Here is a 20,792-nt window from a genome sequence, read left to right as displayed (position 1 = left end):
CTCTTGGATGAATGCTGGCTCACTGATCAATCAATCAATCAATCAATCAATCATAGCATTTATAAAGTACACTTTATACCCGTAAGGGTCTCAAGGCGCTAGGGGGGGGGGGCGGGGGGGTGCACTGCTACTGTTTAAAGAGCCAGGTCTTGAGAAGTCTCCTGAAGGTTAGGAGGTCTTCGATCTGCAGGAGGTGGACGGGGAGGGTAATCCATGTCTTGGCGACTGATGGAGACAAGGAGAATCAAATACTTAGTTTAAATAAAATGGGCCCCAAAGAAGATACTGCTACACTTCTCAGCAGGATTGAATACATTGTAAATTGGCTAACATTTTCAAAAGGGTATTGGTTTCATGCTCAATATTTAGGGACATTCAGCTTTTAATTAGAAATCTAATGAATAAAGTAGCTACTTGACTAGCCAACCCATTTGGTTTTATACCCATTTTTCACAGAACCCAATATTTGCTTACTGTTACAACTGATTTTAGGTCAAAGATTATGGACTATGTAGACCAATATCAGTGGCACAAAATGATACTGCCAAGCAACACTGAGGGGCCTTGATGCCCTGCACAGTTGAGTCTGGCATGGCTCAGGGGGGTCGGGGAGGGGCAGTGGTTGCAAGGGAAGGGGAGTGGGGGGGAGGGTCGCACGGGCAAGTGGGGATTACATAATAGTAAATTAAAAAAAACAACATACCTTTCTCAAGTCCCGTGTTCTCCCATCTCCATCTCCAGCTTTCCTGCCTCAGCAGGAACAGGAAGCAGGCAGCCTCTCTCCCCTCCCCATAGCCAATCACAACAAAATATATGGAAAGTAATTTCATGACCAACACAAAGTACTTTAAAGTATAGTGTAGATAAAGGTCTGAGCTGTGTTGTGCATGGTTTTAAACTCAGATTCTTTTGAAAAAAATGTATATGCAGAGTGAAATGTGTCCAGTCTGCTTATCAACATAAAAAAGACAATACTTGAAAAGTAAAAAAAAAAATTTAAAAGACTTATATTATGCGTATTGGTGTTTCTGAGGAGGACAGATGTTAAAGTAGAAACCTAAATCTAATCACAGAAATAATAAAATGATCACCAGGTGTAAGCAAAAATTGTGTGAAAGAACATCACACTGCATTCATATTAACCCTGTGTGCACCCATTTACAAGTTTACCAAGAGCACAGCATTATCTCATTTTTGATATTCCTTATACTAGCTGCAGCTTTTTAACAGAAAACTAGTGCGATAGCAATTTACAAGTAACATACATTAGTACCTTTGGTGGGAATATTGAAAAAAGGACAATTCTTGTATTACAGACACTGAATATTTTTTTTTCTTAGATTAATTCATGTTATCAACCATATTATTACCAATATAAAACTAAATAAAACAGTAATTTTAACAACTGAAACAATCATTCTAAGATGGTATCTGGTCCTGCTTTATATCAGGTAAAGCTCGTCATTTGGGTCAACAACACGCTATATTATCTGAGCAACATATAACTTTGTGACTTCCGCAGCTCCATTCACAGCCCTCCCCAAGTTTGAAGTCCGTCCTCAAATGCCGTTTTGAGCAGTGTCCAAAGCGAAATCTTTTCTCACAGTTACAGCATTGCTACGATTTTTCGCGTGTATGTATAAAAGATATGCCTTTTGTGAGCATCTTTTCTGACACACACATTGCTGAAACAGCTTCTTTCCAAGTGTGCTGTTTGATGACTTAGAAGCAATAACCGTGTACATAAACTTTCATTCATTCGGCACACAGATATGGCGTTGCTTTTAATATTCAAAGCATGTGCGCTTTCTTGTGTTTATTTAAAGCTTCCCTCCGGCTGAAGCTCTGCTTGCATTGATTACACTGGTAAGGTGTCTCTTTTGTGTGCCTTCTCTCGTGCTTGTGAAGGGTGTCTTTTCGACTGAAACTTCTAGTACATTCAGTACAGCGATAAGGCCTTTCGCCTGTATGTGTTCTATGATGAACAAGGAGATCTCTTTTGGTCCTAAAAGCTTTTCCACACTCAGTACACTGATATGGTTTGTCTCCTGTGTGCGTTCTTTGATGATCCAATAATGCAGACTTGCGGCTGAAGCTTTTTGCACACGCAGTACATTTGAAAGGTTTCACTAAAGTATGTGTTCTCTGGTGTAGAAGAAGTCCAAAATTGTCAATGAAACTAAACTCACATTCACTGCACGGATACGGTTTCCTCAACATATGAGTTCTTAGGTGCCTGCTATAAAGTCTTTTTTCCTTAAAGCTTTTATTGCACTTGGTGCATGAATATGATTTGCTGTTTTTTAGGGACAGTAATTCATCCCCCGGAGGCGATTTACGTTCATATTTGTCATGTCTTTTTTTTCTGGGCATCAAATTTTGTGAACTGGGAAGTGCTGAATTACTGACATCATCTCCTAAATGACCGCTCTTCTCTTTGTTCTTTCGCTGGTTAGGAGTCCTTAAATTACTACCCTTATAGCTTTGCAGGACATCCACTGGTGAGTGTTTGCCTGGGGTCTCTTTGTTAGTACATATTAGAGCATTTGAATATTTCCTTTCTCTGTTCTTGCTTTCACTACCTGTTGGAGTAAACAATATTCAAAAAAATTAGCTGTCTGCAAATCAGTAAACATCTATAAAAAAATAGAAAATTGACAACACATAAATAAGCTGTGGCAGTTAATTATGGCAGTGTCAAATCCGGAAACCCATGCAGAGAGGATGGTCAGGTACCACTTGCCAAACAATCAAAGGAGTTAACATGAAGTTACTGAAGGTCGACTACACTCATTGGGAACATATACCATCCTTTGCAGGTGGTTTCTTTACAGTGCATACTTGCTGTGCCAAGGAGCAATAAAGGGATCTTTTTTAATTACTACATGTACCGTTGGTATATGTGGCATTGCAGGTTATTTCTATTGTCTATAAATGTCAACACTTTGATTTGGTGTGTCTTGCAATTGTATATAGAGCTCTATACAGACGCAAAAGTCTTATATGAAAAATGCAAAATGGCATTCAAACCTGCAAGGATGGTGGGTATGGAAAAGTTTGTGCCGCTAATGGTACCCCAGGAAGAACAGAAATATGCAGGACTGCCATGTGGGACAAAGCGGACGTTTTAAAAATTCACAATAAAAAAACAGGGAGCCAGATTTAGAGTTTTCCAGTACAAATGTGACTAAGGAGCCCCCACTGGGGCAAGTGTGAAAGGACATTCCACCACTGCCCCATTTGAGGCAGGTGATCAAAGTCCGAGTGACAAAATGGAGAATGATGGTGTGTAAGGTTGATAAACTGCCTACACTAATAGGCCAATGGAAAATGTATGTTGGCTCCAGCCTAGCCTGGTGTAACTTCAAGCCATCATCATGTATCTCTAGCATTCATGATGGTGACATTTTAGTGAAAAGGTAGAGGGCAGAATCACGAACTTGGTAAACGGTGAAGGATTCTGTGGTAAATATTCTATTTGAATGAACCTGATAAGGTTCTGTGGGGTTACATTATTGCCCACACTGAAAACGTTGCTTCATTAAGGCCAGCTAAGGTGATGGGAACAGTATCCAGGCAGAAATAGAGTGTGGAAGTAAAGTGTCTTTACTTGGGGGTCCAAGGATATTCTTTACAAACAGCTCAACCTCTGTAGCTTCCAACCAGTGCTCAGAAATCAGCAGAGCCAGAGTCAAGGCTTATACATATTTAGGCGCGATTGTTTATTGTAAGGAGTTGTGGACTATGCCCTTTATGATTCAAAGATATCTGCTTGCCAAGACCATATCAGTTCTTTTGAATTTTGCCATACGATTGGGGAACAAGCCTATTAAGGAACTTATTCAAATCTATCAAGCAAAATGCATCTAAGCGGTCAGCTAGGGAAGTGACATTTGGAGATCTAGGCACCCGTCAGGCTTACAAGTTGTAGAGAAATGCGTTTGAGACAGCTGTTATCCCTACCTCAGTGTACGAATTATTACACCTTACATGAAGAGTTAGGCCTGCCTGCACTGCGCTCCCTAGTGAGATGGATTTTGGTTGGGCTAAATAGACATAGGACTTAACCGTGCGATTGGGAGGTATGGTATGAATTTGGAGCTCGGAGTCAGAATCCCTTGGTTAAGATATATTAAGTATGTATTTACTGAATTGACCATCAAGAACTATATGATTTCCCTAGAACTTACTGCTAGATCAAGTATGAGTTGGACGAAAGGGCAAATTATGTCCCATATACAGGCGAAAAGAGAGCGAAGGGAATAGAGTACAACGCTCTTGCCTATCAATATTGGTGTCTATAGAATTATAGAAAAAGCATATACTAATTTCCTCACCAGTCCACTGACACGATATTCCACTGGTAAATGTGGGGTGGTAACGTACATGTAAAGTTTTTACGTTTTAGGTTTGCATGTGTTCTATTTGTGGTGTGCATCATTCTTGGAATGCTTCTAGAACCTTTTCTTGGATGAGCTCCCAATCCTGCAAAGTGTCTACGGGTCTGCCTAGCTTGGCTGTTTCTACATTTTATATAGCTATTGGGGTTACCCTGCTTTGTTTTGCCAATATATTTGTTTTGACCACTGGTTCTCTAACCTCATCCGTGCAGTGCAGATTTACCCCCGGTGCTGGGCCCTAATGTAAATGGGTGTGGTCATGACAGAACGGTTCTGTCATGAGCACAGCGCCACCGATGCACATGACGGAACCGTTCCGTCATGAGCATCGAAAGGGCTAATCATTCCTGGATTCGTCTCATAGAGTCTGGCAAATTGGATTAGTTGTACGAACAAGACTATGACTGTCTATGAATTTTATTAATATTTTGCTGTCATTTTTTCATTTCATAAGGCTTTATTCGGAGCATAAAGTCAATGTCCATAAAAGCACATACATTTACATTACATAAACAATAATCAATAAAAACCATGGTAGAAAATGCAGTACAGAATACATGGTTAAAAACAGTTAAAAAATCATACTAGTCCCGCCTTAATAGCATGAAGAAGGAAAGTAGCGGTAAAAAAGCAAACGTCAAAAAGCAAACGTCAGGGTGGGGCATGATAAAAAGCAACTTCATGGTATCATGTACATTTCTAACTCCAAACTTGATGAAAATGGGTTTTAAAAAAGCTGAACGAAAGTTACCGTAAAGTTTACACAGCAATAGAAAGTGCATAGTGCTTTGTACTGAAGTATTGTCACATGGGCACGGACCTCCCACTTGTTCATCCCAAATGGCGAAGAACTTGGGGGTCAAGATGGACAAGGGGTTGACTATGAAGTCCCAGATCCTGGGGGTGTCGGGCACCTGCTTCGGCCTCCTTAGGATGCTGCGGAGGTTTCTTCCCCTCTTATCGGAGGAGCACAGGAAGCTGACTGTGCAGGCCCTGATAGGCTCTAGGTTAGATTATTCTAACGTTCTGTACCTGGGCCTGCCAGAGTATCTGCTACAGCGGCTCCAAGTGGTGCAGAATGCTGCGGCGAGAGCGATTTTTGGCTTGAATAGACGTGCTAGTGCAGCGGGCTTGCTGCAGACCCTGCATTGGCTCCCAATCCGCAAACGGATTGCCTTTAAGGCCCTGACCCTGACATACAAGGCCCTCCATGCGACAGGAGCAAAGTACCTCCAAAAGAGACTTGCCTTCTACCGTCCGGCTCGTTCTCTGAGGTCAGAATCCCTGTTCTTGGCGACTGTCCCACGAGTTAAGAGAGCGCGCCTGGGAGGTCGCTCCTTCGGACTTCTGGCGCCACAGCTGTGGAACTCTCTGCCTCTTATACTTCGGGGAGCCACCAGCTTACTTGCTTTTAGAAAAGGCCTCAAAACCTGGTTGTTTACCCAGTAGGCCTTTTTTGCTTGTTGTGTTCTTTTTGTCTGAGATATCTTCTCTTTTAATGTGTTATGTTAGTATACTGCAGCCCTCCTTTTCCTAAAGCGCCGGGACACTCTTTTTGAGTAGCTGTGCGCTCTACAAAAGCCATTATAACATAACATAACATAACCAGTCGGATGTTTTTTGTTGCAGGGGAAGGCCACCAGGTGGTGCACGATCCCGAACCTTAGTCTCGTTAAGACAAACTGGTGGGAAGCTCTGGTGACATGACTCAAATTCGGTTGGTAGCCCACATTCTCGCAATATCTTCCATAGTGCACACAGATCGGGAGATTGCCACAGTCCCTCCCCCGCCTCTCTGACGTATAGCTCATGAAGGCAGTCTTCATCTCCGATTTGGACAGACTAGAAGCAACATAGCTCTTATATCGAGACCATAAATCTCTGAAAAACTATTGATGACAAATTTAATCCAAGGAATCTTTAAATGGTTATCGGTAGAGAGAATCTCTTATGATGGCTCTATTTAGGGAAGTCTCCTCCTTCAACCAGATGGCACGCCATAACATTAATGGTCTTAAGGCAATCAGATCTGAAAGATGTTGGATCCCAAGCTCTCTGTGCACCAGGTCGTTAGAGGCTGATTTGGGCAAACACAGGAGTCTCTTTAAAAAGAGATTTTCGTCCACTTGTAGGCTCCCTGCCGTGACGTGCCCCCAAATCTCAGCACCATAGAGGGCAATGGAAAGGCATCTCAATTGATAGATTTTTAGCATGTCTTTAATCCGTTTGTCCCCTAATTTGGTAGCAAACTTGAACACCCCATGGGCGCATTTCGCCATCTTGGCCCAAACATTGGTAAGCTCACTAGTCCAGCTACAATTCTTAGAAAATGTGGTGCCAAGATAGCTAAAGGTATCCACCTTTTGCCCATCGATAAAATAGGAATGGGGTTTCCCTCGCCCTGTTCCACATTCCATAATGTAGGTTTTGGATTTATTGATCAACAACTTTCTATCCTTGATAAACAGCGAGAACCTGTCCATCAGTCAAGTCAAGTCAGTCAAGTCAAATAATTTATATAGTGCACTACATACCCAGAGGGTCTCAAGGCGCTTGATGGGGTGGGGAATTACTTGTCGAATATCCAGGTTTTCAGTTGCTTTCTGAATGCTAGATGATTCTGAGTGAGGCGAAGGTGAGTGGGAAGTGAGTTCCAGGTTTTAGCTGCCAGGTAGGAGAAGGATCTTACTCCCATATTAGTCTTGTTGATGCGAGGTACAGTGGCAAGGGCTTGGTTGGAGGAGCGTAGCTGGCGGGTTGGGGGTGTAGAAGGAAAGTCGAGTGTTGAGGCATTCGGGTCCAAGTTCGTAAAGTGCTTTGTGTGCGTGGGTTAGGAGGCGGAATGTTATCCTCTTATTGACGGGGAGCCAGTGGAGGTCTTTCAGGTGACCAGATATGTGGTCGTTACGCGGGATGTCTAGTATGAGTCTGGCTGATGCGTTCTGGATGCGTTGGAGTTTTTTCTGAAGTTTTGCGGTGGTGCCGGCGTACAGGGTGTTCCCGTAGTCTAGGCGACTCGTGACCAGTGCGTAGGTGACTGTTTTTCTGGTTTCGGTGGGGATCCAGCGAAATGTTTTTTTGAGCATGCGAAGAATGTTGAAGCAGGATGATGAAACGGCGTTGACTTGTCTGTTCATCGAGAGAGAGGAGTCCAGGATGACGCCTAGGTTCCGTGCGTGGTCCGTCGGGATGGGTGCTTTTCCAAGGGCCTCTGGCCACCAAGAGTCGTCCCAGGCGGAGGAAGAGGTACCTAGGATAAGGACTTCTGTTTTGTCTGAGTTCAGTTTCAGACGGCTGTGCTTCACCCACTCGGCAACTTCTTTCATTCCTTCATGTAGGTTGGTTTTGGCGGTGGTCGGGTCTTTGGTGAGTGAGAGGATCAGTTGAGTGTCATCAGCGTAGGAGATGATGTTGAGGTTGTGTTGGCGTGCGATGGTCGCGAGGGGGCTCATGTATACGTTGAAGAGGGTGGGGCGGAGTGAGGATCCTTGTGGAACTCCGCAAGTGACTTCAGTGGCCTCTGACTTGAATGGTGGGAGGCGGACTCTTTGAGTTCTTCCGGCAAGGAACGAGGAGATCCATTCCAGTGCTTTTCCTTGGATTCCGATGTTTCTGAGGCGTTGTAGGAGGGTGCTATGACAGACTGTGTCGAAGGCTGCGGAGAGGTCAAGGAGGATGAGGGCGACTTTGTCTCCATTGTCCAGTAGAGTACGAATGTCGTCTGTTGCTGCGATGAGGGCGGTCTCAGTGCTGTGTTTGGCTCGGAAGCCGGACTGTGAGGAGTCGAGGGATTTGTTGGTTTCGAGGAAGGTGGCGAGCTGGTTGTTGACAGCTTTCTCGATGACTTTGGCCGGGAAAGGTAGGAGCGAGATGGGGCGGTAGTTTTTGAGTTCGGTGGGGTCGGCTGTGGGTTTTTTCAGGAGGGCGCTGAGTTTGGTGTGTTTCCAGCTTTCCGGGAAGGTGGCGGAGTTGAAGGAGCAGTTGATGACGTCCCGGAGGTGAGGTGCTATGATGGAGTCTGCTTTGTTGAAGATATGGTGAGGGCATGGGTCTGTAGGGGAGCCAGAGTGAATGGTGTTCATCAGGCGGATGGTGTCCTCGGTGGAGATAGGGTTCCAGTTGTTGAGGATGTTCGAGGGGGGTGAGGGTACGGCAGAAGGTTGTGAGGGTTGGTCTCTGGGTTGGTTGTCGAAGCTGTTGTGGATGTCTGCGATTTTGTCGTGGAAGAACGAGGCTAGGGAGTCGCAAAGGGTTTGAGAGGGAGTGATGTCGGAGTTGGCAGAGGGGTTGGTAAATTCTTTGATGATGTTGAATAATTCCTTGCTGTTGTGGGCGTTGTTGTCTAGTCGGTCTTTAAGTGCAGCTTTCTTGGCAGTCCGGATCAGTTGGTGGTGTGTGCGGGTGGCGTTTTTGAAGGCGTCCTTGGTGCTGATGTTTGGGTCTTTTTTCCAGGCCTGCTCGAGGGAGCGACAGAGTTTCTTGGATTTCTTAAGATCATCGTTGAACCAGGGAGCGTTTTTGCGGTCTAGTTTGTTTTGACGCTTTTTCAGAGGTGCTAAGTTGTCGGAGCTGTTTAGCCATTGAGTGAAGTTCATGGCTGCTTGGTTGGGGTTCGAAGAGTGGGCAGGGGGGTTTTGAAGAAGCGAGGAGGAGATCTGGTCGATGGTGATTTTGTTCCAGTTTCTTCGTAGAGTGGGTTGAGGATGGTTGTGGTCTTTTTGTAGACAAAGTGAACGCAGCTGTGGTCCGTCCATTGGAGAACTGTGGTGCGACTGAAGGAGATATGTTTGCTGGAGGTGAAGATGGGGTCGAGTGTGTGGCCTGCGTGATGAGTGGGGGTGTTAACAAGTTGTTTGAGTCCTAGGTTGGCGAGGTTGTCCAGTAAGGTGGTGGCGTTGCTGTCGTTGCTTTTTTCCAGATGAAAATTGAGGTCTTCCAGTAGAATGTAGTCCTCGGAGGGGAGGGCGTGAGGAGTGATAAAGTCAGTGATGTCTTCACTGAATTGTGCACGGGGTCCTGGTGGCCTCTAGAGGAGGGTACCTCTGAGAGTTGTCTTGGGGTCAGTGTGGATCTGGAAGTGAAGGTGTTCGGCGCTAGTGAGGTTGACGTCTGAGCTGGTTGATATGCGGATGGAATTCTTATGGACGATGGCGATGCCTCCTCCTGTTTGCTTGGTGCGGTCTTTACGAATAATCTTGTATCCTTCCGGGATGGCAATGGTGATGTTTGGGGCTGAGGAGGCGTTCATCCATGTTTCTGTTAGGAAGGCGACGTCCGGAGAGATGGTGTCTAGTAAATTCCAAAGGTCGATGGCGTGTCTGTGGACCGAGCGGGTGTTGAGCAGGATGCATTTTAGGTGGTTGGTGTCAGATCTCTGTTTGGTGTTCGTGGATGTGGAGTTGGTCTTGGTGCCGTCAAATTTGCAGGAGTTACATGTGAAGGGTCCATGGGTGTGTCCAGGGGCGGCTTGGACGCAAGTGGGGAGACGGCCGGGATTAAGGGCTAAGAGGGTGGAGGCATCATATGTAATGCGGGTGGGGTGGGTGGTACGGGGGCCAGGGGGACTGGCGCTGGGCGCGGGCTTGGCGCGGACGGGCGTAGACGGGCTTACCTTTGGCGCACCTTCGGCGCGCATGGGGCACGAGCGCTGCACGTGGACGCTGCGCGTAAAAGCATCTGTCATATATGGATAGTGGGGGGGGAGGGGCGAGGGAGGGGCAGCCGAGAGGCGGGTGCTGGGCTGGTAGGCGAGGCAAAACAACAACAATAGCAAAAGCACAAAATGGTAGTGATACAAACAGCGCAGGACGAGCTGGGGCACGGCGCTACAATAAATAAATAATTAAGCAGTGAAACCAAGTCTGTGGCAAGCTGGGGCACGGCGCTACAATAAATAAATAATTAAGCAGTGAAACCAAGTCTGTGGCAAGCTGGGGCACGGCGCTACAATAAATAAATAATTAAGCAGTGAAACCAAGTCTGTGGCAAGCTGGGGCACGGCGCTACAATAAATAAATAATTAAGCAGTGAAACCAAGTCTGTAAAGAGGCGCTGCAGATAGCGGAGCATGCACAGCAAGGTGAAAACGATACCACCAGACGCAGGCTGATGTGTAGGGGTAGCGAGGGGAGCGACCTCTTCGCCGAGGCTCAGGACGGTCACAGCGCTATTTCCGGCTGTGAGGGGATTTAATCTCTGTGGGAGGGAGGAGCAGCCGGGAGGCGGGTGCTGGGCTGGTAGGCGAGGCAAAACAACAACAACAGCAAAAGCACAAAATGGCAGTGATACAAACAGCGCAGGACGAGCTGAGGCACGGCGCTACAATAAATAAATAATTAAGCAGTGAAACCAAGTCTGTGGCAAGCTGGGGCACGGCGCTACAATAAATAAATAATTAAGCAGTGAAACCAAGTCTGTAAAGAGGCGCTGCAGATAGCGGAGCGTGCACAGCAAGGTGAAAACGATACCACCAGAAGCAGGCTGATGTGTAGGGGTAGCGGGGGGAGCGACCTCTTCGCCGAGGCTCAGGACGGTCGTTGTAGACCTATGGGGGTCCTGGACAAGATCACGGCATCGTCTGTGTAATACTGGGACGTTAAGATCATTGATTTTTGGGGCATCTGCCGCAATCGGCTTTAAGACGGAGTCAACTTCGTTGATGAAGAGGGTAAAGAGTAGGGGGGCGAGAACACACCCTTGTCTTATGCCACGCCTGATCTTAAACTTTGGGGTGCGCTCACCGCCAGGGCCATAACGGACACTGGTGCTTAGGTTGGCATAGAGTCGAGCCAGAAAATAAACAATGCCCTCAGGTGCCCCCATTTCTAACAATTTAGCCCAAAGAATGTTATGATCCACCATGTCGAAGGCACTACTCAAATCTGCAAAGCAGAGATAGAGTGAGCCTTTCTTAGCCTGCGTATATTTCCCAATTAAGAGTTCAAGGTTGAGGCATTGTTCAATAGTCCCTCGTCCCTTTCTAAAGCCATATTGGCAATTGACCAGAATGCATTTGGATTCGGCCCATTCTTCCAGCCTAACCAAAAGCACCCTGCTCATTATTGTCACTGAGGAATCGAGCAAGGAAATTGGGCGATAGTTCTTCACATCCCCCCTATCTCACTTCTTATAGATTGGAATAATGATGGATTCCTCCCACGTAGGTGGGACACCCTTACAAACAGCAGCATTAAAAACATTAGTTAACAATGGGCCCCACAACTCCGGTTCTAGTTTGTACACATCGATGGGCACCCCATCGGGCCCCTTGGCCTTCCCACCATTACTGGAGGTGATGCTTCCCAGAACTTCAACGGTGGAAATGTCCAGCGGAACGATAGGCCAGCAGTCCTCATGTACACCCATCTATCCGAATCAAAGATCAAAGAGAAGTGGGTAACCCAATTTTCCACACTAACGTTAGCCGTCAATTCGGGCACCTTGTCGTCCTTAAGAAACGGACAGTTAACTGTGTCCCAAAATAAAGAGGAGTCCGAAGTTGCCGCTGCCTGGTCTAAATTATCCCAGGCCTCTTGCCGTAGTTCGGTCTTCCTACGTTTGACTGCAGCCTGGTAGGTGAATCTAAGCTCCCTAACCACATTATTATCTCTTGGTTTGGCTGCCAATGCAGCTTTAAGCCCCTTAAGCGCGGTAGTACTCGCGCGATCAAACCACCTCTTTTGAGGATGTAACTTGCCCATACCAAGTTTGGTGAATTTACTGTCAATTGTGAGGTTAATAAAATTACACACAGTTTCAACAGTAAGCTCCTCACTCTCTAGGATGGTAATGATTTCTGCTAAGCAGCTTTTAACAATAGAATTTGACATCACTTCCGCTTTGTCCCCTTTCCATCTAATTCTGGTTCCGTTGGGTCTGTGCGGCTCTATGTTAGCAATGGTACAAATTTTAGGTACATGTTTCTCCTTCAAAAGTGTGGCCTCAATAGTGATACAATTGTGATCACTAAGCAGATTATCCACGACCACAGGGGCCTTACACCACGGGCTGAGGCTAGAGGACATGAAATAAAATCTATTACAGTGTTTGTATTCCTTCCCGTGAACATGGGAATGATTTCTCCAGAGGCATTTTCGCATTTACCAGAATTTCCAAATCATAGGAGGCCAAAATCTTATTCAACGAGTCCCCATAAGGATTGTGGGGGAAATGAAGATCAGCATCCTCAAAACAATTAGTGACTCCACAGACCCTTTGGTCGGAAAGGGAACACGCTGCAGTATTAAAATCCCCCACCCAAATAAGGTCAAAAACAACATCAGACCCCATTATAATGTCGGCCAAAGCGGTCTCGAGTGCAGACACTACCAGATGCCTAGTGCTGTCAAAGATATTATTATAAAAGTTAATTAAAAGGATATTTCTACCTAGCTCCTGATAAAGCCATAAAATCTGGGAATGGACCCCAACCAATACATGTTTTTTAACAGTGATAGGGAGTTCCACAGATATCAATACCAGAAGCCCTCCCTTAGCCCTACCCGAAGGGTAGGCCACAGCTGGTAATTGGTATGAAACAAAGCCATTGTAATTAATTGGGTCCTTACACCATGTTTCTTGGAAACAAATTATATTAAAAACATTGATAAACTCAAGCCAGCCCAGGCAGGCATCCTTAGACGATATTCCTGCGACGTTTCAGCTGGCGATTGAACAAGTCCAGGGGTTAAAGCTTTCAATGGGCATATTGATCAAAGAGTTTGGTCTACTGTGTCCATGGGATACCTTCTTAGGGGAGGGGTCCACACTCTGGCCAACAAAGACCAGCCTCACATCTCTACAACCTCTAGAGTCGTTATTGAGATTAACTTTGGAACTGCCGTTGCCACTTATACCCGCACTAGCTGGGTACCCCGATGTTACACCCCCACCCCCCCCCCACCTCCAGGGAAAACAGCCACTTCTCCAAGGGGGGATTTCGGCATGGCAGATTCCAGTCAATCATTGGAGTCAAGACCACTCAAAGATTGGAATCTGTTAGAAGTGGCAATTTTAAAACCAGTGTACAGATCCAAACCTCTACCCCCCCAACTGGTATGATCAGCATTAGACTGATTGTTTAGGTGCCTATAGAAATAACCTAAGGGACGAAGAGAGATCCCTTGATCTCGATAGGGAATTGAAGTAGCTCTTAGCAAGGCAGTGGTGGCGAGATGTGGGTTTCTAAAATTAACAACGACGCAGTCACCACTTAAATTCTTGTGTGAGCTGCCTATCCAGTTGGTTCTTCTGGTACTTAGGATCTCATCTGCTAAAGCTACTGGGAAACCACACTCCCGGTGAAGCCAAGCAACAGTCCTGTTCTTCAGGGAGTCATGAGATTCTCTGTAATTGTTATTGTGCCCAGACCCTCTAACTGGTGGGACGTTTCTTAACACTGCCACAAATGGTGCACAGTCTGGTGGTAGATCAAACTGTGAATTAACAAAACTTTTGGTATTCCCTGCCTGAATCCCTGGGGCTGTTTTGGGTAAAGGGTTTCGACCAGATGTCTGCGGGGGGTTAGATGCAGTAGATACCATCTTGCAAGGACCCCTGGAAGATGGCTTAGATGTCTTGGACGTAGCCGTAGGTATCACCTTACTAGAGGTCTTAGAAGTTACTTTACTTCCTCCGGGGCCCTTGTCCTTAACTTGGGGGTTAGAGGTTGTAGGTGTCGCCTTGCTAGAAGTATTAGGAGTTACATTACTGCGTCCGAGACCCTTGTCCTTAACTTGGGGACTTATACTCGTGTTAATTTGTGGTCCCAAAAGACCTCCCAATCTGGCTACTTCGGCAGTGATCATGTCAAGTTTGATCAATAAAGGTTTGACGATCAGATCAAGCTTAGCGTCTATAGTTCTGATTAGGAAGTCTATTTGCTCGGTGTCTATTATGACCGAGGTGCTTTCCGGTGCTAATTTAGGGTCACAGACAGCACTACTTGATGGTGGATCTGCTCTCTTGTTTAAGCGACTCCCCCCGTTTTAATTGGACATTCCTACTGTTATTCCTACATGAACGCAGTACTCTCTGAGATCTTGGGGCCGACGGGCATTGTGCCGGTGAGTCTTGAGGGGCAGCCTGACTAGTTTCTGGGTCTATGATAGCCACCAGGATTAAACTATCAGAGCGGTCTGGGTCTGTGGGCGCCGCCAAGATTGGACTACCCAGATGGTTAGGGTTATAGCTAACATCCTGATGAGGGGTAGACAAGGGAATAGGTGGATTGGGTAAAGGAGGAGTTGAGTGAGGGGAACCCCCCCGACCCAAGGACTTACGCCGTTCTTGATTAATTTTGTCCACCATCTTAACCAGGTAATTGTCCAAAGTGGCTGTCACTGGGGCATTTTTGGCTTTGGACATTGTAAATATAACCAGTTAACCTTGGTGAGCTTATAACCTGATTTGACAGACTGGAATAACAGAAATCCTATACAACAGTAGCATGAAACGCAGTCCCTCTTCCCCTCTTTCTCTGTTGCCTTTCCAGTGAATGTCAAAGTATTAATGTCTCACTTGGGTAAATAGGGTCTTGTTACGGCAACCTGGGTAGTCAAACTCCTTGAATCAGCACGCAAAGTCCGAGGCCCAGCCCAGCCCCCTCCTGCCCCGGGGCTTCGTCGCGCGCATCCCGCGCAGCGGTCAGTGATGATGTTTTAAGGGGCGTGAGCTAGTGGGCGAGTGGGCGGGCCGCAGCACAACTGGTGGGGCGCACGGACTCCTGGACACTGGAGTCCTGTGCGACGTGCGGTGCAGATGACCGCCCTTCCCCCTCTGCAGCTCCTGAACAGCACGACACCCGGGGACACAGCCCCTCCTGGGGCAGCATCAGCTCCGGTAACAGAATGCCCTCAGAAACGAAGCGGGACCCGCGCCAGCGGGTTCCGCGAGCAGTAATGAGGTGCTTGTGAGCGGGCCGCAGCACAGCTGGTGGGGCGCACGGACTCCTGGACACTGGAGTCCCGTGCGACATGTGGTGCAGATGACCACCCTTCCCCCTCTGCAGCTCCTGAACAGCACGACACCCGGGGTCACAGCCCCTCCTGGGGCAGCAGCAGCTCCGGTAACAGAATGCCCTCAGAAACAAAGCGGGACCCCGCTGTCAAAGACTGTCTCTTCGGGAAGAGGTGGGTATCTATGCTTGTGGCCTTGCCAAGTACCTCAAGGCATGGGGCATTAGAGCAAGGATTTTAAAGTCTAAACCATGAACTTTGAAAATGGACTGTGCTTTATATTGTCCCACTCCCCTCCGCCATTACACTGGTGCACACCAAGTTTTTTATTATATCCAAAAAATTCTAACTCCATTGACTATTCTCTGAGCACCAATTCTTTTTAAACACTTTATATAATGTATTATATGATCTTTTTAAGAACTATATTGTATGTCTTTTTCATGTATTTTTTCTCCAAATTGTGCAGCTTTAATGGTATTTATTTATCGAAATAAAGCTTTTGAACATGAGGTGGGTATACTATGTCAGGGCTGAAATTCTTCTTCATATAGGGAATGCTTTGGCACTCACCAAGTTTAGTATTGCTCCCAAGAATACTGTCTTTCTCATTGAAAGGGAGAATGATTTATTTACAGTAAGAGAACCCCTAGTTTGTGTAGCACTGTACCACTGCTTGTATGCTTGTTTGCCACTATGTCAGCTAATCCGCCTTTACCAGCTAATCATCCAGGTCAGGGTACACAATTGTGCCCTGTGTTCTGAAGTGCACTGACGCCTTTACAATATATTTTGTGAATACCCACGGTGTTAATTTGATCCCAAATAGGAGCACTTTGAATTGGCAATACAAAATGGTATCACAAACCTGAGGTACTTCTTGGATCCTCAGTTAAACAGGATATGGACTTCTGTGTTCTTGAGGCCTATGGTCACAATGCTGTGTTTTTTCTTGACTGGGATCACTGTTCATGCTGTGGTCATCTTGGATTTGTATTTTGATGCACTTGTGCAAGAACCCGAGTTCTAAGATGGTCCTGAGTATCAAATCCTTTTTTGGGATTAGGAAGTACACAGCGTATAGCCCCCAATTGTGTTCCTTCCTTGAGGCCTCCTTAATCACTTCCTTTGGTAGGTCTTTTATCTTTTGCAATAAGAGTTATTCTTTGTAAGTTTTTTTTTTTTTTTAAGCAGATTTTATTGATTGCATGAAAAAAATGTCAAGTAATGCTCTGAACACCAGAGACAATCACCAGAAGCAAATTGTACAGTACTATTACATGCAATTATTTTGGAAGAGGTCAAACAATTGTAAACAGAAAACCAGGATCGCAGCCCCCACCACCCCCGTCCCCAACACTCCCCCCTCCCCCCGCGCACGCTGCTGCTTGAACCGCCCGTATTGTACTGAAGACATGAAACTCCTGCCAAATGTGCCACAGTGTCCGCACGTGGCTCGAGCTTTCGGACTGTCAGGGGAGGTGAAAGGCATCTTCTTCAGGTGGTGGTTCCAATTCCAGACCCCGATATTCTGCCCACCTTTTCCAGATCTTGTAGTGTTTTTGAGGGCAGCCCCTGGCCACATATCGGTTGTTCCAGACCCATACAAAAGTCCATCCCATTCTTTAAAGCTGTAAGTGAAGGGGCTCAGGGCACCTTCCAAGATTTCGCAATGTCCCGTTTAGCCAGGGTTAGTCCCAACAAGAGAAGATGCCGCTTGTAACGATTGCCCCCCACATCAGCCATTACATGGAGGAGGGCCAGCTTAGGATTTTTCCGAAGCCCCCAGGACAGGGCCTTATTCAAGCATCTGAACACCCCATCCCAGAACCTCTGTATGACCCTACAGTCCCACACAGTATGTAGCAGTGTACCTATTTCTGATTCACATCTGAGGCAATCTGGGGAGGCTATTAAGCCCGCTCTCCACAAGCGCTGCCTAGTGTAATATGTACGATGGAGGTACCGGAACCGTATGAGTCGCAAGCGCATAGAAATGGCAGCTCCCCTGGGTCCCTCTAGTGCCTCTACCCAATCCTCCTCGTCCAGCTCCCCAACATCCTGTTCCCACGTCGTTTTAAGCTGCACAAGATCTGTAGAGCAATGTCGCACTAAAGTTTGGTAAATACGAGATATCTTCTTGTCAGGCAGTTCCCACATAAAGATCTTGTCTTCGATGGGACTAAATTCGGGTAACTCTTCCACCCCCTGGAGATATGGAGTAAGTGCATGCCGGAATTGGAGAGATTTGTAGAATATGGAACGCTGCATCTCGAATTCCTCCCGCATAGTATCAAAGGTCTTGAGGACACATCCTGACATGACATCGCCCAGAGTGGAGATGCCAATTGCATCCCACCCCCGAAAGCCCACTAAGCCAGCGAGCTGAGGCAATCTACCATTCCACAACAGCGGGGTTTCCAACGTTAGGACATTCCACCAACCCATTCTACGCAGGGCCTGCCGCCAGACCTGGAAGACCACCTGCGTAATGGACGGCAGGGACCTCCTGAGGTGTGCAGAGTATAAGAGCATATGCAGAGAGGCAGTACCCATCAGGGCTCGCTCCACCATGTAGACGGGATCTCTCCTATCTGCATACCACCAGTCGTTCAAGACCAGAAGGTGGGACGCCTGGTAGTATGACATGACGTCCGATGTGGCCAGCCCACCCGTGTATGTGGAGCGGAAGCAGGTCCGTAGGGCCACTCGCGCAGCTCCCCCCTCCCACAGAAAGCCACTCAATGCTGTGCTAAGGCGCCGGAACCAGTCCTGTGGGATCAGCACCGGGTGATTTTGCAATTGATAAAGCAGGCGAGGAAGCGCCACCATCTTAAAGATGGCAGATCTACCATGTATGGAGAGCGGCATTCTGGCCCAAACCTTGAGGTCCTCCTGCACTAGGTCCCACACCGGGGTGATATTACGCTCCCGGGCCACGGAAGCGTCCTCTGTGAGGTACACTCCCAGGTACTTTACTCCATCAGCGGTCACCTGGATGTCTTTGGCCCATTCTCCTACAGGCTGCAGACCCCCCCGAGGTCCAGAGGGTAGACTTGCCAGGGTTCATATAGAGGCCCGATGTCTCACCAAAGATTTGTAGTATTCGCAAAATACGGGGCCCGAGCGCTCGAGGTCAGTGAGAAAAAACAGCACGTCATCCGCGTACATAGCTATCCTATCAGCCACGTCGGGCGATCGCGGAAAACCTTTCAGTTGAGCATCAATCCGTACCCATGCCGCAAGGGGTTCCATCGCCAGTTCGAATAAGTATGGGGAGAGGGGGCAACCCTGTCTCGTCCCCCGACGGATATTGAAGGAGCGAGAGATCCCTCCGCCTACTCGCACCGCAGCCGTGAGGTCAGTGTATAAGAGCCGCACGTATGCTAAAAATCGGGGCCCAAGATTCAGACGCCCCTATAGGGCAAATAGATGCGTCCAGCTCAGAGAGTCGAATGCCCTATCCATATCTGCCAGCAGCAGTGCAGCCCGTTCTCCCAACCCTCGCCAGGCCGAAATCGCAACCTAGGCTCGCCTAATATTATGTCTAGTGGCGCGTTGTGGCATAAAGCCAGGTGGTCCGGGTGTACCAAGTCAGTAATGTGGGGCCTGAGCCTATTAGCGAGGGCCTTCGCTAGCACTTTGGCCTCGGTGTTAAGCAACGAAATCGGACGGTAGGACTCGTGCCTCTCCGGTGGCCGCCCCGGTCTCAGGAAAACAAACACCTCCGCATGCCTCCAATCCGGGGGGAGCGTACCACTCTCACGCGCCTCCTCAATAACCGGCCGGAAGTGGGGGGTCAGCTGCGTCGCATATTGTTTAAAGAATTCGCTCTGGAACCCATTTGGGCCCGGTGCCTTACCCGGGTTCAGTTCGCCCAGAGCCGTGGTCAGCTCTTCATCTGACAATGTCCGATCCAGCACCTCACGAACCTCATCTGTGACAGCCCTCGGAGGGAGGTCATCTATGAACCGCTGCACCATCTCCCCCTCCAAGCACTCCCGAGGAGCATATAGGGTCTCATAGTCCGAGGCAAAGCTACCAGCTATCGCAGCAGGCTCTAAGAGCGGCTCCCCACCCGGGGCGACTATTTGGGGCAATGGCTGGGCATGCAGGATACCCTGACATAAGCGATGTAGCATCTTGCACGATTTATCGCCCCACTGATATATGCGGCTACGGGTAGCGAGCCAGGCTGGTCGGGCTTCATCCAGCAACACTGAGGTGTACTGTTGTTGTGCCAACACCAATTGACGCCGCGCCTGCCCGCCGTCCTCCCCCCGCCCTCTGCGCTAAAGATCCTCTAATTACGCCTCTCGCCGCACAAGGTCCCTACGCTTCTCTTGCCGAGCCGCCGCGCACCATGAGTTATCGATTCCCCGCAGCGTGGGCTTCATGGCCTCCCACAGCACCGCCAGGGACTCCACCGTGCCCTCGTTCGTGGACAGATAGTACACAAGTTCGCGAGTGATGTGGGCACGGTAAGGGCCCTGCATTAAGTGCCAGGGCGACATGCGCCACCTGAACGGCTGTCTAGTACGGCCGGTGTGCAGCACAACATAGACCGGGGAGTGGTCCGAGAGCGCCCGTGGTAGTATCTCTGCCGACAGAACTTTATTGGCCATTGCCCGCGGAACAAAAATATAGTCCAGCTGCGAAAACGAGTCTCGGGCCGAGGAAAAGTTAGTGTATTCCCTGCGCGCCCCGTGCTTGTATCTCCAGGAGTCAACCCAGTCGAACCCCGTGGCCATTGCCCTCAACCGGGTTGCCTGCTCTCCTCTCACCTCTTCCCCACCAGCGCCAGCAGTGTTTCGCCACCTGTCACACGATACATTCATGACGTCATTCCAATCCCCCCCCCCCACCACAGACAGGGCTGTGGACATGTCGACCCAAAGAGACATCAACTTCTCCACCAGCTCCCACTGCAGGGGAGGGCGGTGCATACACACTTCCAAGGACCACCACCTCACCCCCAATCTCTCCTTGCACGAACACATACCTGCCCTGAGCATCCACCCATGTGCGTCTAAGACTAAAAGGGCCCCTACGGTGTATAAGAATGGCTACTCCCCGTGACCCCCTCGTGAAGCCCGCATGGAAGGCATGTATGAAACCATTACGCTGCAAGCAAAGCGCCTTGGTGCCTAGCAGGTGAGTTTCTTGCAACAACAATATATCGGTGCCCCTTTTCTTAGCCCAGGCGAACACAGCTCCCCTCTTCACCTTGTCCAGCATCCCTCTCACATTCCAACTCAACAGGCGTGTCCCGCAGGGACCTAGCTGTGATCCACCACTATCTGACATTTGTAGAGAGAACCGTGAGTAGTGTCTAGCCAGCAGTGGCAATCCCCAAGACAGGACGATAGCAGCAAATTGCGCGCAAGCCCCCCCTCCCCCTTGAACCAAAACATTCCCAAACCCCAGCAACTTCCCT

The 20,792-nt window shown here is 48.0% G+C and overlaps 1 protein-coding gene across 1 annotated transcript; it reads right to left on the bottom strand.

The window, feature by feature from the left end:
• Positions 1–1,032: 1,032 nt before the first annotated feature.
• On the bottom strand, positions 1,033–19,497 carry LOC147662023 (uncharacterized). The gene is made up of 2 exons (XM_086951175.1): positions 19,218–19,497; positions 1,033–2,582 (listed from the first exon to the last, which is right to left on the bottom strand). The coding sequence occupies exons 1-2, from the start codon at positions 19,495–19,497 to the stop codon at positions 1,792–1,794; spliced, it is 1,071 nt and encodes a 356-aa protein (XP_086807301.1). The 3' UTR covers positions 1,033–1,791.
• Positions 19,498–20,792: the final 1,295 nt, after the last annotated feature.

This window comes from Lissotriton vulgaris, unplaced genomic scaffold (genome assembly GCF_964263255.1).
Source record: "Lissotriton vulgaris unplaced genomic scaffold, aLisVul1.2 SCAFFOLD_781, whole genome shotgun sequence".
Classification (NCBI taxonomy): domain Eukaryota; kingdom Metazoa; phylum Chordata; class Amphibia; order Caudata; family Salamandridae; genus Lissotriton; species Lissotriton vulgaris.
This window is presented reverse-complemented; position numbering and strand designations above follow the sequence as displayed.

Coding starts and splice junctions, on each gene's coding strand:
- LOC147662023 (XM_086951175.1), bottom strand. CDS start 19,497: ATGCTACATCGCTTATGTCAGGGTATCCTGCATGCCCAGCCATTGCCC. Junction 2,583..19,217: donor TCTGGGCGAACTGAACCCGG/GTAAGGCACCGG, acceptor TTACTCCAACAG/GTAGTGAAAGCAAGAACAGA.